The sequence below is a fragment of the Salmo salar genome, chromosome ssa11, assembly GCF_905237065.1.
Source record: "Salmo salar chromosome ssa11, Ssal_v3.1, whole genome shotgun sequence".
Lineage (NCBI taxonomy): Eukaryota > Metazoa > Chordata > Actinopteri > Salmoniformes > Salmonidae > Salmo > Salmo salar.
Window position 1 is genome coordinate 25,443,011 of NC_059452.1, and position 18,426 is coordinate 25,461,436.

At 44.5% G+C, this 18,426-nt stretch overlaps 1 protein-coding gene across 11 annotated transcripts in view; it reads left to right on the top strand.

The window, feature by feature from the left end:
• Window positions 1-18,426, top strand: part of LOC106587529 (SRY-box transcription factor 6) — a 197,063-nt gene that overhangs the window by 34,217 nt on the left and 144,420 nt on the right. For 6 of the 11 annotated variants that reach the window (XM_045689257.1, XM_045689258.1, XM_045689256.1 and 3 more), the window contains 2 exons: window positions 281-351; window positions 17,355-17,405. The exons of 1 other annotated variant lie outside the window; for it this stretch is intronic. In XM_045689257.1, coding sequence (XP_045545213.1) covers window positions 17,371-17,405 — 35 coding nt within the window. In that variant the 5' untranslated portion in view covers window positions 281-351; window positions 17,355-17,370. The remainder of the gene's footprint in view (window positions 1-280; window positions 352-17,354; window positions 17,406-18,426) is intronic. 4 more of the 11 variants (XM_045689266.1, XM_045689265.1, XM_045689267.1 and 1 more) reach the window with 2 other exon arrangements.

Genomic DNA, 18,426 nt, shown 5'->3' on the forward strand with positions numbered 1-18,426 from the left:
GACCATGGGCCAGCAGTCACCTTCTCCTCCTTACCCCCCTCCCTCCTATCTCCCTCTCTCTCCTTTCCTCTCCAAGTTTGTTTTGATATTTGGCAAATAAAGTTATGTTACTGATCGTATCGATTTTCTTTTAATAACGTATCCATAAAATATGTTGTTTTGAATTGAATGTCCTGGGATGGATTGTTTAACTGTTTGGATAAAGAATGAATATACATATTTTTTAAAGATGGACAAAGAGACATTTATATATTTTGTCTGTTTTTTTTTATCATTTCAGGTCACTTTCATGAGTTCAAAATCAACTAACCAGTGATCGCTGGGTGCTGGGGATTTAATCTTTCTGTTCATGTAAGTACTCTTTTTCCTCCATTTTGATTTCTTTCTAAAGGCTATCCAGTTAGATTTGTCTTTTACCCCTGGAGTCTTCCATGCACATTGAATACCTGCATTGAATGAAATGCACAAATACATTGTAATATAATGGACGCTACAGAATAAGCTTATATTGTTGCTTCACATGGTCACTTTTACAATTTAGACCTACACTACATGACCAAAAGTATGTGGACACCTGCTCGTCAAACATCACATTCCAAAATCATGGGCATTAATATGGAGTTGGTCCCCCCTTTACCGCTATAACAGCCTCCACTCTTCTGGGAAGGCCTTCCACTAGATGTTGGAACATTGCTGCGGTGACTTGCTTTCATTCAGCCACAAGAGCATTAATGAGGTCGGGCACTGATGTTGGGTGATTAGGCCTGGCTCACAGTCGGAGTTCCAATTCATCCCAAAGGTGTTCAGTGGGGTTGAGGTCAGGGCTCTGTGCAGGCCAGACAAGTTCTTCCACACCGATCTCAACAAAACATTTCTGTATGGACCTCGATTTGTGCACGGGGAATTGTCATGCTGAGATAGGAAAAGGCCTTTCCCAAACTGTTGCCACAAAGTTGGAAGCACAGAATAGTCTACAATGTTATTGTATGCTGTAGCATTAAGATTTCCCTCCACTGGAACTAAGGGGCATACCTCAAACCATGAAAGATAGTCCCAGACCATTATTCCTCATCCACCAAACTTTACAGTTGGCACGATGCATTGGGGCAGGTAGCGTTCTCCTGGCATCCGCCAAACCCAGGTTAGTCCGTCGGACTGCCAGATGGTGAAGCATGATTCATCACTCCAGAGAACGCGTTTCCACTGCTCCAGAGTCCAATGGCGACGAGCTTTATACCACTCCAGCCGACGCTTGCCATTGTGCATGGTGATCTTAGGCTTGTGTGCAACTGCTCGGCCATGAAAAGTAATTTCATGTTGCATCCACAGGCAGTTTGGAACTCGGTAGTGTTGCAATCGAGGACAGACAATTTTTACGCATTACGTGCTTCAACACTCGACGTTCTCATTCTGTGAGCTTGTGTGGCCTACCACTTCGCGGCTGAGCCGTTGTTGCTCCTAGACGTTTCCACAATAACAACACTTACTGTTGACCGGGGCAGCTCTAGCAGGGCAGAAATTTGACGAACTGACTTGTTGGGAAGGTGGCATCCTATGATGATGCCACTTTGAAAGTCACTGAGCTATTCAGTAAGGCCATACTACTGCCAATGTTTGTCTATGGAGATTGCATGGTTGTGTGCTCGATTTTATACACCTGTCAGCAACGGGTGTAGCTGAAATAGCCGAATCCACTAATTTGAAGAGGTGTCCACATACTGTTGTATATATAGTGTATTTTGGAGTTGTTTATTCAGGTACTGAATCTGTATTTCTTCAGATTCTGCTTTTATTTCCAGTAAAAAGAAAAATACTGCACACAATCTGAGGTTAAAGTACATTTTGACACCTACGTTCTTGTATTCTAGCTTTAGTTGTAAATAGAGGTTGAATACAGAAGACCATGGAACTGTGACACGTACGTGCATGGTCAGGCTAGCTAATGACGTCAAGGCCTTGTGAGACTTGTGAACCCTCTGTGAGTTTACCTCAACCTCTGAGGCCCTTAGAAAACTAAACCCAGGTGTCTTGGTTTTTGTCCTCACTTTCCATTTCTACCTCCATTGTAGCATGTATAGTGCTTTTGATTCTATTCTCTACGCTAATGTCGGCTGCTGTTATTGGTAGTTTATGGCTGCGTGTCGTCTCAATAAGAACATTCACAAGAGGGAAGAAAGAGTCCATTTCAGGAAACGCAGGCAGCGCCTCCGAAAACAGCCAGTATATGGCTGCACTATATTGCTACAATACGCCTTTAATGGGAGCTCTCTCTGCTGCTGCCACTGTTGTAATAAAATTGTATCTGAGAAAATGTTTCTTGAGCAAATAAAGCCGAGAAAGTTTAGTTGATTTTAATCTTTTTTCAAATGTCAGTTGGAGATGGTTTCCGGAGAGGCAGGACTGAATGATAATAATGTGGCTGAGGAGTCCTTGTTGGTCCTGCATAATCAACTGATAAGAGTCAATCCCATCTCAAAGTTCACGGCCATTTACTAATACCAACGGTTTATCTCTGCCATTTCTCCTCAAACACAATTGTCTTCAGTGCAGATCAATGCTCCCATCTAAAGCAAACTGGCTTATGGTTTTCTGATTTGTTTTGAAGGGAGTGTGGGCTTGTCTTTAGCTCCAGTGAGCAGATAGAATGGTTGAATAACAAAGTCTTAGCAGTGATTACTCCTTTTGTCTGCCTAGCCTGTCAGTCAAGCCATTATCACATCCTGTCGCTCTTTGTTACTATAATGATAGGGTTCACATCGGTCAGCTGCTCAGGTAACAAAAAAAAGAGCCAGATATCATTTCGCTATTTATTTAGTTTGACATCCAGTCTGGCTGTGAGCTGTCTAGTCCTTTTTGATTCTATCGCTTTAGAACATATTATACAATTTCACTTGTTTAGTTCTAATTTATCACCAATTAATACTGCTCAGTGAAAAAAGTTGATAAACGAATGGAAAGAGCATTCATTAGCCAGACTGTATCATGTGCTAACACTGTGTAACACTGGTGAGCTCCTGATACTTGAAAATAAGGGAGAGCTGCACACACTAGGAGCTCAGATGCAAAAATGTAATATCCAACGTTTCAACAGCCAAGCTGTCTTCATCAGGGTACGATCACAAACACTGCGAGATGACTCGTTTATATAGTGTCAAAAGACACACAGGTGTCTGTAATCATGGCCAAGTGTGGCCTAATATCATTGGTTAATTCTCAAATATACAAATGGCATACAAAGTACAGCATACAAAAAAACAAATGGATAGCATACGATCATAGATTCATTTTAGACTACACAAGCTTACAAACTTTTAATTTACATTTGCATTAATTTAGTCATTTCAAAACTTCACAGTAGTAATGCTACATTTCATACAATTTCTACATTTTTTTGTTGGGACCCGAAGGGAGCAACCCTGGGCTTTAAACTAAAGAGCCAGGCAGCCTCTCGTTTTCGCTATTGGCATCGACATGTCACCCCCCTAGGAGATACCTGATAATTTATTGTTAAAACGAGAGGCTGCCGGATCTTTAGTTTAAACCCTTGCTCCCTTCGGTCTCAACATAGACTTTGATCTGAAGCCATTCTTGTGATTTTTGTGACTTTGCCATTGTAATTGTTTGTAAGCTTGTGTAGTCTAAAATGAATCTATGATCGTATGCTATCCATTTGTTTTTTTGTATGCTGTTCTTTGTATGCCATTTGTATATTTGAGAATTAACCAATGATATTAGGCCACACTTGGCCATGATTACAGACACCTAGTGGACAGTTAGTACTTTGCTCGCACTGTTATTTAAGAAGTGTCAGTGTGCATTAGAATAGATTATACCACACTCACTGTGTCTCCCTGTCTTACTGGTGTCGTGTCTTTGGGTTACCATTAAACTGAAGATATGTTTATCAATTAGCTCCCTGTAATTATTATCACGCCATTAAACTGATTAATCGTTTAATTGTAATTAACTAGGAGATCGGGGCACCAAGGAGAATATTCAGATTACAAAGCTATAATTTTCCTAATATAACTTTCCTGTACTATAATATTCTATTCTATTACAGTATAGGTCGATTATCTTCTAGTTTAAATGGTGTATTTACCTCTAGTCCAGTCTCATTCCAAACGTCGTAAATTGTTGTATCTGCACGAACCCAGTCTTTACTAAAATCATCCATACATCAATTGTCTTAAAATCATTTATTTACTACACTAAGTAATTAACAGAAAAACATACAAACAGTAATTATCGTCACAAAGGATTGGTATCGGAATGTGCCCTACTGGCTAAACAGGCAGGTCGGCCTGTTGAACAATGGATTATAAAAGGTCGGCTGAGAAGTTACACAGGGTTCATTAATATTAACAATTGACAATTGAAGGCTCACTCATTCGGGAACAATTGCAATCAATATACACTGCTCAAAAAAATAAAGGGAACACTTAAACAACACAATGTAACTCCAAGTCAATCACACTTCTGTGAAATCAAACTGTCCACTTAGGAAGCAACACTGATTGACAATAAATTCCACATGCTGTTGTGCAAATGGAATAGACAACAGGTGGAAATTATAGGCAATTAGCAAGACACCCCCAATAAAGGAGTGGTTCTGCAGGTGGGGACCACAGACCACTTCTCAGTTCCTATGCTTCCTGGTTGATGTTTTGGTCACTTTTGAATGCTGGCGGTGCTTTCACTCTAGTGGTAGAATGAGACGGAGTCTACAACCCACACAAGTGGCTCAGGTAGTGCAGCTCATACAGGATGGCACATCAATGCGAGCTGTGGCAAGAATGTTTGCTGTGTCTGTCAGCGAAGTGTCCCGAGCATGGAGGCGCTACCAGGAGACAGGCCAGTACATCAGGAGACGTGGAGGAGGCCGTAGGAGGGCAACAACCCAGCAGCAGGACTGCTACCTCCGCCTTTGTGCAAGGAGGAGCAGGAGAAGCACTGCCAGAGCCATGCAAAATGACCTCCAGCAGGCCACAAATGTGCATGTGTCTTCTCAAACGGTCAGAAACAGACTTCATGAGGGTGGTATGAGGGCCCGACGTCCACAGGTGGGGGTTGAGCTGACAGCCCAACACCGTGCAGGACGTTTGGCATTTGCCAGAGAACACCAAGATTGGCAAATTCGCCACTGGTGCCCTGTGCTCTTCACAGATGAAAGCAGGTTCACACTGAGCACGTGACAGACTTGACAGAGTCTGGAGACGCCGTGGAGAACGTTCTGCTGCCTGCAACATCCTCCAGCATGACCGGTTTGGCGGTGGGTCAGTCATGGTGTGGGGTGGCATTTCTTTGGGGGCTGCACAGCCCTCCATGTGCTCGCCAGAGGTAGCCTGACTGCCATTAGGTACCGAGATGAGATCCTCAGACCCCTTGTGAGACCATATGCTGGTGCGGTTGGCCCTGGGTTCCTCCTAATGCAAGACAATGCTAGACCTCATGTGGCTGGAGTGTGTCAGCAGTTCCTGCAAGAGGAAGGCATTGATGCTATGGACTGGCCCGCCCGTTCCCCAGACCTGAATCCAATTGAGCACATCTGGGACATCATGTCTCGCTCCATCCACCAACGTCACGTTGCACCACAGACTGTCCAGGAGTTGGCGGATGCTTTAGTACAGGTCTGGGAGGAGATCCCTCAGGAGATCATCCGCCACCTCATCAGGAGCATGCCCAGGCATTGTAGGGAGGTCATACAGGCACGTGGAGGTCACACACACTACTGAGCCTCATTTTGACTTGTTTTAAGGACATTACATCAAAGTTGGATCAGCCTGTAGTGTGGTTTTCCACTTTAATTTTGAGTGTGACTCCAAATCCAGACCTCCATGGGTTGATAAATTGGATTTCTAGTGATTTCTTTTGTGTGATTTTGTTGTCAGCACATTCAACTATGTAAAGAAAAAAGTATTTAATAAGATTATTTCTTTCATTCAGATCTAGGATGTGTTGTTTAAGTGTTGCCTTTATTTTTTTGAGCAGTATATATTTACGCTCAGTGTGTCGTTCTGATTCTTGTTGGAGAGTAGTTCTGTTGGGGAGTTTTGTCCGCGTTCTCTCTCTCTCGGTTAGAATGGATCTTTCAGAGCGACATTCATTAATGTCGTCATAGAATGGTTGTTTCGTTGGTCTTCGCGTTCGATGATATAATTTACTTAGCTGCAGACTAATAATTAATATCAAAGACTTGTTCTTATTCTGTCGGTATCAATAGTCCAAAAGTTAACCACGTGGTATGGTTCACTTTCAGTAGAGGAATTAGATGGTAGAACCTATGTGGCCACGGAGTGTAGGCCTGGTCTGAAGAAATGTAAATCCGGGGGTGTTTTATAGTGCCCATAGAACAGCTTGTCAAATGACGCCTGGTCCTGTATGGGTCCCTGGGGGCGTGCCTATGACTGAGTTAGATTTGGTTACAGAAATACAATTCTATCACATTACATCAGTACATAGCATCTCAATGTCTTACAAAAGCTTTATCCTTATTAATACATTCCATACACCCATATGATGCAAGTCTTAAACTGAGTCTATTATATAAACAGTTTTATGGTAATATGGCTATATTGTCTCTTCTGAGTATCACAAAATTGTACGAAGCGGATCATTTCGTAGCTGGATTCTTCACCAATCTTCCATACCTACTCCAGAACACAAAATGTCGCTTGGCTCTCCAATTCTATGAGTTGGAAGAATTTCCTGTGTCTCTCTATGGGCCGTGTGGCCAGAGACTCTCCTGGAATTTTAGAGTTTTTACGACCCTTTACACACAGGGTCGATTGGGTGCAAAAGGGAGGGGTCAACTGTCCTCCCTGTACCAAAAGAGGCCAACGTCATGACACTGGTTTTAGATGGCCTGTGTGTGATGTTCAAAACACCTACTCCACTCCCCTGTGCTCTTCTACCAGCCAGACCTGACACACTCATTCATCTAAATCCTATGCAACTTGAATCTACATGTTTCATTAATCCTAAAACGAGGCGGTGAGTCATTTTGACGGTGTGTGGCTTGTTTTGCGGGACGACGTATTTAGTCACTTCTGTGTGAACTCATTTGGAAACACCCAGGCGTGGAGGGCCGAATACACTCTTTGTCAGCGTGTGTCATCATGTAATAAGTGATGGACACACAGCAGTCACTCTGGGCTATGCTCAGTTCAGCACTGATGCCCCTCATGGGGAAGATCTGCTGGAGACGTTTTCTGAGAAATTAAATAAACAGCACTTCACCACAAAATGAAAATGAATAACCTTTGGTTGGTTATCTTCTCATCTATTATTTATCAAAAGGGCCTGTTGGTTCAGCCGACTGACCCTGCCTGCGCTGATTATGACCCGTGGTGTAGATGAACAGAGACTGTTTGACAAAGTGATTTTAATTTCATCAGCCTTGGTTTCAATTGCTCCAGAGGAACACTGGGAATATTCAAATTGATTGTTGGCAGATTTATTTACAGTTGAAGTCGGAAGTTTACATACACTTAGGTTGGAGTCATTAAAACTCGTTTTTCAACCACTCCACAAATTTCTTGTTAATAAACTATAGTTTTGGCAAGTCATTTTTCCAACAATTGTTTACAGACAGATTATTTCACTTGTAATTCACTGTATCACAATTCCAGTGGGTCAGAAGTTTACATGCACTAAGTTGACTGTGCCTTTAATAAACAGCTAGGAAAATTCCAGAAATTATGTTATGTATCTAGAAGCTTCTGTTAGGCTAATTGACATAATTTGAGTCAATTGGAGGTGTACCTGTGGATGTATTTCAAGGCCTACCTTCAAACTCAGTGCCTCTTTGCTTGACATCATGGGAAAAAGAAAATAAATCTGCCAAGACCTCAAAAAAATTGTAGACCTCCACAAGTCTGGTTCATCCTTGGGAGCAATTTCCAAATGCCTGAAGGTACCACTTTCATCTGTACAAACAATAGTACGCAAGTATAAACACCATGGGACCACACAGCCGTCATACCGCTCAGGAAGGAGACGCGTTCTGTCTCCTAGAGATGAATGTACTTTGGTGCGAAAAGTGCAAATCAATCCCAGAACAACAGCAAAGGACCTTGTGAAGATGCTGGAGGAAACAGGTACAAAAGTATCTATATCCACAGTAAAACAAGTCCTATATCAACATAACCTGAAAGGCCCCTCAGCAAGGAAGAGGCCACTGCTCCAAAACCACCATAAAAAAGCCAGACTACGGTTTGCAACTGCACATGGGGTCAAATATCATACTTTTTGGAGCAATGTCCTCTGGTCTGATGAAACAAAAATAGAACTGATTGGCCATAATGACCATCGTTATGTTTGGAGGAAAAAGGGGGAGGCTTGCAAGCCGAAGAACACCATACCAACCGTGAAGCACAGGGGTGGCAGCATCATGTTGTGGGGGTGCTTTGCTGCAGGAGGGACTGGTGCACTTCACAAAATAGATGGCATCATGAGGGAGTAAAATTATGTGGATATATTGAAGCAACATCTCAAGACATTAGTCAGGAAGTTAAAGCTTGGTCGCAAATGAGTCTTCCAAATGGACAACGACCCCAAGCATACCAAAGTTGTGTCAAAATGGCTTAAGGACAACAAAGTCAAATATTGGAGTGGCCATCACAAAGCACTGACCTCAGTCCTATAGAAAATGTATGGGAAGAACTGTAAAAGTGTGTGATAGGAAGGAGGCCTACAAACCTGACTCAGTTACACCAGCTCTGTCAGGAGGAATGGGCCAAAATTCACCCAACTTATGTTGGGAAGCTTGTCGAAGGCTACCCGAAATGTTTGACCCAAGTTAAACAATTTAAAGGCAATGCTACCAAATACTAATTAAGTGTATGTAAACTCCTGACCCACTGGGAATGTGATGAAAGAAATAAAACCTGAAAAAAATCATTCTCTCCACTATTATTCTGACATTTCACATTCTTAAAATAAAGTGGTGATCCTAACTGACCTAAGACAGGGAATTTTTACTTCGATTAAATGTCAGGAATTGTGAAAAACTGAGTTTAAATGTATTTGGCTAAGGTGTATGTAAACTTCCGACTTCAACTGTATCTGTCAGGAAAGATTTTTCGTACAGGTATGTAGATACAGTATGCCTCCATTCACTAACGCTACATAACCTGATAGATACTGTTAGTTGTAAGGTTTGGTGACATTGTGTTTAACCCCTTTAGATATTACCATTTTTCAATCCCCTCTCTATGAGCTGCCATCCCAGCAACATGTTATTGTTATCGGGGTTATACCCTCCTATCAGCTTTATTAGATATGAGGCCTGATTTTGATGGGTTGATGTGCTTTATTTGATTCTCTGTAGAATGAAACCTAGTATAGACTTGGCTGCTTTCCTTCCTCTCAAGTTGCAGCCCTTGTAGGACAGAGAGAAGTTTCACCTATTAGCTATATACTGCAGAAAACGGGACCTGAGAACTTGGCATTAATCTTCTCGCTTCCCCAGCTGTGGAAAGTAATGCATAACTAAAAGTCTGGTAAAATGAATTAATGATTTCAACCATGAACTTTTCTCCCAAAACGCCATGAATCGTCTCCGGCTGATAATGCGTACCGACCCTGGAGTGTGAAATGCCCGTTGCGTTGAGAGTATCCAGTTAATTGATTCGCAAATTATTTTTAAGTTTGGGGTGCCCAGGGGAGTGCTGGGCTCTAATGACAGCCATTTCGGGAGAGTTTAAAAACTCTTTCTTTCCATGCCTGGGTTGGATTGGATTAAGCTAACAAGCCCAATCAAAGCCTGGGAGAGGGGAGAGAGGCAGAAGGGAGAAGGCCTTCACGAGTCCCATGTATCCACTTTCTCCCCACCCCGCAACCCCCAAGTCCTGTCTGGAGGGGATGCTGGGGACGGGTCCCATGTATCCACTTTCTCCCCACCCCGCAACCCCCAAGTCCTGTCTGGAGGGGATGCTGGGGCACGGGTCCCATGTATCCACTTTCTCCCCACCCCGCAACCCCCAAGTCCTGTCTGGAGGGGATGCTGGGGCACGGGTCCCATGTATCCACTTTCTCCCCACCCCGCAACCCCCAAGTCCTGTCTGGAGGGGATGCTGGGGCACGGGTCCCATGTATCCACTTTCTCCCCACCCCGCAACCCCCAAGTCCTGTCTGGAGGGGGATGCTGGGGCACGGATCCCATGTACCCACTTTCTCCCCACCCCGCAACCCCTAAGTCCTGTCTGGAGGGGGATGCTGGGGCACGGGTCCCATGTACCCACTTTCTCCCCACCCCGCAACCCCCAAGTCCTGTCTGGAGGGGATGCTGGGGCACGGGTCCCATGTACCCACTTTCTCCCCACCCCGCAACCCCCAAGTCCTGTCTGGAGGGGATGCTGGGGCACGGGTCCCATGTACCCACTTTCTCCCCACCCCGCAACCCCCAAGTCCTGTCTGGAGGGGGATGCTGGGGCACGGGTCCCATGTACCCACTTTCTCCCCACCCCGCAACCCCCAAGTCCTGTCTGGAGGGGATGCTGGGGCACGGGTCTCTAAAGTCTGTTCTGTGAAAATGACATGGTTTTAGCAACCTGCATCAAAGTTGTCTGTTTGGTCATGAAGATACAGTCATGTTGCTGGATGAGATGCTGAGAAAGTATCCGTTGAGTGTAACATAAGTGGTCTCATCATCAGGGTGAAATCAGAAACGACCACATCAATTCATGACCTCCCTCTTGAGAGACAGACATATTTCGACTGTTTTTTCTCCTGCTTTTGTAGCTGTGGTTTTATGTCAAAGTGGTGGGATTATTGTGCCTATAATGATAATAGGAAGTGTTGAGGTCATCTCTATTGAGTAACCATCTCTGTAAGTACAGTATGCTTTTAGCTGGCGTCTGGTCGCATATTTGATAAACAACACATTGTGAAACATTGGTCATAAGCAATGTGAAAAGCATTGGAATCAAAGTTTGGATTCCATTCACAAAATGTCTTCCATTCCAATGAAGTTGGGCAGATTGGACTGATAGGAGAGATAGAATTTTGATGGATAGAGTGGGTACTTGAAAATGAGCCACATTTCCCCCATGGTTAAGATGTTTATTGTTTGAGTTATGTAAAAGGTGCTACTTCATTTAATGTACTTTTGTTTAGGCTATCTTTGTCAATACAGTACAGAAAAATACAGAAAAAATACTAAGCCATTTTGATGGAATATAAGTATTCTCTCCTCATGGTGTAATTCTGCCAAGGTTGTTGTCTTTCTTCCAGGGGTCATTAACTTGTGTATCAACATACATTTTTTTCTGTAAACTTACATTTACATTTCTGAAGAAGTTAGACACCAACACGAATGGGGAATGATTGACTTGGACATAGTATAATGTCATTACTCTTTAAGTTAATTACATGGCTTCACTGTGACTGGCTTTAAGATGAGAAGAATGAAGGTTGAGAACAGCTCACAGTGAGTAAGCATTGTCAGTTGATCTTTCTGAGAAATCAGCTGCCACTGTCTGAAATAACCACCCTGCCTAATTGATCTCAACATGAATGAATGTTGTAAGCTCGGTGAAGTTGTTTCCTTGTTTGTCCTGGAGGGTGGCGCAGGGGTGGCCTGTGGTAATGTCTGCATTATGCTCAGATGGTCTTGCTGTAGTGTAGCCCGACCCAGTACCTAGCGTCCGTTACTCCCCCACTAAGTGGCTGGATCTCTGTGCTAATACCAAGGAGCCTGTAATCTGGGCCCATTAGCAGGCGCTGTCATTCAGACACACTGTGTCGGCCTGATTTAAATAAAATGAAATGAAGATGGTTGTTTCTGGTCCCTTGGCTTCAGTCATTGCCATAAACATATGCTCCGTGCCCTGCTTCTCTCCATCTTATTTCTCATTTTAATTTGTTGTGTGGGCTGTGCTAGAAATCACATTTAATACAATCCTCCCAGGGACTCTGTCATATAATAACATGGTAATTTCTGTGTATCCTTTTGAAAAATGAGGAAATTAATTCTTCCTGACATGTTGTAATTATTCCAGTGTGAACGGTGGATAGGCTCCCTCCCCAGCCCCCAACGTGTCGGAGGCAAGCGGCTGCCGGCGGGTGCCGAGGTGCTAATGCTGACCAGCAGCCCGTTTAATTTGAAACATGAGCAGACACCTTTCAACACACCTTCTTAATGTTGGAGTGCCTCACAAATTAATTCACTACTCATCTGGCAGCTCTAGCTCAGGGGGATGGAGAGATGGGACACTATCACTATTAGTCAAGGTGTAGTTGTAGCCTAGGTGTGTGTGTGTGTGTGTGTGTGTGTGTGTGTGTGTGTGTGTGTGTGTGTGTGTGTGTGTGTGTGTGTGTGTGTGTGTGTGTGTGTGTGTGTGTGTGTGTGTGTGTGTGTGTGTGTGTGTGTGTGTGTGTGTGTGTGTGTGTGTGTGTGGAGATGGGAGAACCCTGGGGATGTTGGGGATACTAGGACAGGTTTTCTGTAATCCTCTCCCAGTGCTGTCAGTAGGCCACCCTTTCACACATCTCCTCTGGCGACTGAGAGGTCTGAAATGCTCCCACACACATCACTGCCACATGTATGAGGCTGGAGCCTTATCTTAAACATCAACCCCTGTCCCTGCAAACATGCAAGGCTCCTTTCCGCTGTGTCCTCCTGAAGGAATGTGTTAGTTTCCTCACAGGTAGTCTTGTAGTGTCTTCCCCAGCACAGGTTGAACTTAGTGTCTCTCTCTCCAAGCCAGCAGCAGCAACTCTATCCTGTGCCTGTCAGACAGATCCCTCCTTACCCCTCTCTCACCCCTCCCACCCCCTTCCTACCCACTCCCTTCCTCCTCTTACCACCAGGATCCCACTTTAAATATAACACCCCGTGGGATCATGGATTAATTCATTGCCTGAAATTAAGACACCACAGTTGTTCCTATATGACATATCTTCTGAATGACAAGGCAATTACACCCAGAGCTTGGTTTATGTTCAAAAAGAAATGTAATCGCTGCTCAACAAGGGAATCTTAATATCATCACTGGTCAAGAGCAGAGGTACTTAATATAAGCAGCACTCTTCATCCAGAACGCTGCAGAATTGATATGATTAAGCAGAACTAAGAGTGGCACATCCAAGTGTGTGTGTATGTGTGTGTGTTTGTGTTATACTGTGCAAGTGTAATTCTGTGTGAATTTCTCAAAAGTGTGTGGGTATGACACATGCACTCTCACACGCACGTAGACAAAAAGCTGACACCAGACGAATAGACCTTAACTGACCATAGCATTCTCAATTAAGACCATCCCATTGACATTCACCTCATCACGAAGTCCTCATTGAATGGTCAGCCACTGGATAGTCAGCAGCCAAATGTTTCCTAATTACCTGGGATTTGTCATTTGTACTTTTTCTCCCTCCATTCTCCTGTTTAAGCCTGACATGAGGTCACAAAAGAGGGTCACAGAGTACGTTATGATTATGGAGTACAATACTGAGTCATGAAGATGACTATATTTCCTAAGAAAGGAAGACTACGTGCTCTAAGAAAGTAATATACTGCCCTTGTGTATTCTCACCAGAGCCAGCAGGTACTAACAGTAAAAAGCAAGGAGGACGAAGGCACTCTTAATCTCATTAAAAACCTTTATTTGTATGGCATGTTCAATGGAACAAATAGACCCAACCTTGAACTCCCTAACCAAGGCCACGCTGCCGAAACACGTCAGAGTTTTAAAATATTTATTCCATTGAACATACCATGCAAATAAATGTATTTTAATTATATGAAGAGTGCCTTGGCCCTCCTTGCTTTTAAAAGTCCAATTTACCCCTTTTACCGAAGAGCACTTTCTATTAACAAAGACCTACTATTGTGTAGCCACGCAGCGCTTCCCTTCCTGTAGTTTGAGTTAGTGCAAGGCATTGTAGACATCCATGCTGTTAGAGAGAGAGGGAAAGTGTGTTTTCCACTCTGATTATGAACAGAATCTAAGGACCTGTGACAGGAAAAAAACAAAAAAACATAATTTATTGAACCTTTGGGGCCGGGTTAAAGACACAGAGCTGTAATTGATTTGGTGTGTGTATGCATGTGTGTGTGAGAAAGAGAGAGCGAGAGTTTGTGTGTGTGTGTGTGTGTGTGTGTGTGTGTGTGTGTGTGTGTGTGTGTGTGTGTGTGTGTGTGTGTGTGTGTGTGTGTGTGTATGCTCGTCTATGAGTGGGAGAAGGGCTTGCAGGCAGCCGTGGCGTCATGCTCTGGGAGAAGAGAGGAGAGCTTTGTGAGCGGTGGGTGGGTCCCCCCATGACTCAGAGAGAAGGAGAGGCGTCAACATGGCCGCCTGGCCCAGAGGAATTAACGTCCCCACACCCTGGTTAATCAGTGCCATCTTGGCTCTACGTCATCACCCAGCTAGGGAGCAGTCTCCTCTTCTCCCCTCTCCTCTCTCAGCTGCCTGGGCTAACATGTAGGCATAGGTTATAGCCAGACTCTCCCATTAATTAAAAGTCACTTTCCAGTGACCAGGTCAGACATGGTGGAGTAGAGTCTGTCTGTAGGTGGCCTCTGTGTCTCTCTCTCCGCTGGGCTCAGCTCTGCTCTGAGCTGGCCTGGGCTGTTAATGACTGAAGGCTGGGAGCAGCGCTCCATGCCAAGACCCACATGGCTGTGGTGGTGCATTAATTCAGCAGTCAATTTGACTGGAAGTTTGAAATCTGTGCTAGGTTAGGGGGACGTGCTGAAGCTGTGTTAATAGCTAGCTTGTTGTCCATATGGTACTGCTTTAATGGAGCACATTTACTGCAGATGGTGAGAGTTGGTTGGGCAGAGGCAGCTTTTGGCAGAGGTCCGTTCATCGAAAAGGCTGCCGTGAGCCCAGCGCTAGCTGTCCTTTAACACTGTCTATCCTCCCTATTTCTCATTCACCAAAACGCTACCCTTGAAATGTGGCCTGCTCTTAGTTTAAAACTCCAGGCTCCCCTGTTTTCTTTATGGATCTATGGAGAGGAGCAAATACAATGTGGCTCAGTCACTTTTTCCTGAATTCAGTCTCCAAACTGTACCTGTACTTCCATAGGGCGACGTACATCAGTTGCCCCCATTACCACAATGGAGTTTTAGACAGCACACACTGCTGAGGAAACACAAGCAGAAAGACAAGAGGGAAGAAGAGAGAAAAAGAGAGAAGGAGAAAGATATCTGTGAAACGGTAACAGAATGTGTCCAAGCAGCAAGAGAGATGCAGAGGGAAGGAGACAGGCAGGTAGACAGACAGAGAGATAGAGACGGACAGGCAGACAGACAGAGATAGAGAGAAACAGGCACTTCCTGTCCTGGTGGCAGGCTGGTCCTCAGCTAGACAGTGAGCTTGCTGAAGGTCTATGTTGTGGAGCCACTAAAGCATGAGACATGCATTCAGTGTCATGACAAAGGAACCCAGCCTCTATGGCTCACTGTCCATTCACTCAGTGGGTTTTTATCTAGGTTAGTTTAAGTTTCCTGTGGCTTTCCATAGCTTTGTTGCCTGTCTTGCTAACCTGTTATCAAGGAATCTAAACTTCAACTGCATAAACTCCAATGGCATAATAGACCGGCACATGATGCCGCTCTATTATGCTGTTATGTCGTGTGTTTCTCTGTGTTTGAGTCAGTCCCCTTACTAAAGATGAGAAAGAGAGGACAGAGAGACAGAGAGAGAGAGAGCGAGAGAGAGAGCGAGAGAGAGAGAGCGAGCAAGAGAGAGAGAGAGAGAGAGAGAGAGAGAGAGAGAGAGAGAGAGAGAGAGAGAGAGAGAGCGAGAGAGAGAGGAGGTGCAGAGAGAAGTGTGTGTGTGTTTTTAACACTCTTCTCAGAGTGGTGAGGAGACACGCTTGATTGGTTCGGCATGATTTGACTGTTGTTTTCTCACGTTGTCACTGGTGTGATGTTGGTATTATGTGCCCTGAGAAGAGCAGGGCAGAGTAGAGTGGGGAACAGAGCAGAGCAGGGCTGAGTGTAGTGGAGCGGGGAGCAGAGCAGAGCGGCGTCACTGGCCTAACCCCCTCCTCAGACACCTGATTGTGAGAAAAGTGTCGGCTGAGCCCACTGGGCTTCGCGGGTCCACCGCCCTGCTAAGTGCTGGCCAGGGTAGCCTGAAAGGCACAGTGTCCTTGGTCCTGTCACTCTTTCCATTCTCTCAGTGGCTTTGTCTCCACAGCCTCACTGGAGGAGAGGAGAGGAGAGGAAAAAACAGCAAATTACACCCATGTCCCAAAAACTGAAAGCATTTAGGGCCAAGATGCTGGATCTCTTTTGCTCTGATGTGTGTTATTTATGATGACGTCTACAAGGGAGTCGACTGTTACAGCAGGGGAAAACACTCATTAGATTCAGCAGGGTTTTTTTCTTTGCCGCTACTGAGTATTGCGTTTTCTAACATGGGTTTTGAAAAGCACACTCCAGCTTTAGCTCTTGGCTGATCAGATGCTGGTGAGATGGTGATGTATTTTACAGGACAGGGATGTGACGATGTGTAATACCGAGACAATTGAATAACAAGCTGAAACTACACTGTGTGTCTTTCTATGAATGGGTGTGATGACTTGTACATATTTATTTCTGCTGACTTTACCATTGTCAGAGAGGGAAGATCCTGGCTGTTTTACAGTCTCTCTGAAGAGGGAATTTCCTGGTAATTACTAAATTCAATGAAGTACTTGTATTCCAACCCTTCACCCCACGGCTCCGCACCCAGTTTATTTTCTGTAATAATATGTTGATGATAGCGCTTAAAGAGAAGCACACAGCAGTCCAAAATCACAATATACTAAAGACCAATAACAGAGGCTAATGAAACCTGTTGGGAATCATTTCCAGCCATGTGCTTCCAAAATGTTTCGGCCGAGGCTTCTGAACGACCTCTCCGAACAGTGACATTGTGAACCACACCCTCCCACCTCCATGGCGGTGCTTGTTCCAGCTTCGGCCCCTGTGGTAGGGCTCCTTGAAGCCACAGAGCCCTCGCCACACATGGACCACAGCTGGACCACCTCTGGCTGCTCCTCCTACCGCTCTGAGCCCTGCCAGAAGCTGGTCTGGCAGGGCTCAGCGGTTACAGAAATGTATGTGTCACTCTGGTTAGGGCCTAGGAAGAAGGCTGCGCTAGGATCAATAGGAAAGGGTTTATTTGTTACAAACATATCATCAGGCCCTTGCTGTATGCAAATCCACTCCCCTCTCTGAGGAAAGACTAGAATTAATGATGTCAATGCAAAGAAGAGAGGATGAGCTTCCTATTCTCCACACTGCCTTAATTAAAGACACACCTTATTAGAAGAGAAAGATGCATGCATTGCTCTGTGTTTTTTGCATGTTGCTTTTTTTCAGTGTTAAAATGGTTCTCTATGTATTTCTCCTGCCGCAGAACCCCACACGCTGACATGGAGGGCTTTCTTCGTAGCAGCTTTTTACTGAGGTTAGTTTCTTTTTCAGTTGTTGTTGTAAAGTTGTGGGTCAGGGGGTCAGGAGCTAAACTCATCTGTCCCTTCACAGCTCCAGCTCCCGACACCTACCCTTAGATCACGTCCCTCCCTGGCTGGGTGGGGTCGGTGGGAGGGTCGTGTGTCTGGGAATCCACCCCAGCTGTATGTTGTGAGTGTAGAATAGACACTTCCACCTTTCCCCCTCTAGAGCGCTCTCTGTGGCATGCTCACACTGATACCCACCACACTCCATAGTCAGACTGAAAGCAGTTGTCACTCTAACCTCACACACAGATGTGTAGAGATACCCCCCCCCCATCTCACCCCTGGGTACTGTGCCTCTCAAGCTAAGGTTTCCGTGTTCGTACTGCATGCTTTTGTCTGTCCCCCTCTTCTAGACTCATGGCCAGGACAGATGAGGTGGGGGTCAGGGTGGGGCTCAGTTTGTGATGTACTGTTTCCTGTTGTGTGTGTGTGTTTGTACTTGACCGCAAAGTTTTAAAAAAGTAACCTTGATGCTATTTTTTTTTTAAACCCATCCTGTGAATTTGTGCTGTTATAACACGGAGGAAGTCAATAAGTGAGTATATTCGCCATTGGCTCCTCTTTCCTCTCCTTGTGAACAACCTTCTCCAGGCTTGAATGTTGCAGCCTAATTAATGGTGTCTCGTTAAAAGACGCAGCAGCAGCAGGATCTGCCTTTCAAAGCTACTGTCAGCCAAACTTTAGTAAAGCTAATGAATCCTCTTTGATTTTTTTTCAAAAGGTCATTTATTTGATTAAATTAACAGCATTTTTTTTCCTCAGAACTGTTGGAACCCGGTAAAATAAAGGACGTGATAATGCCATTGATATAACACAGCTTTAGATCCTATTTTAAAATACCCTATTAGTATCTAGTTTGAAAGGTTACTATTGAGTGTCCTTATTCTCTACACAGACAGCAGTAAAAAGACATAGGATGAGCAAAGGAAATTCACAGTCAATTGCCCAGCACACCAGAATGAAGTGAGA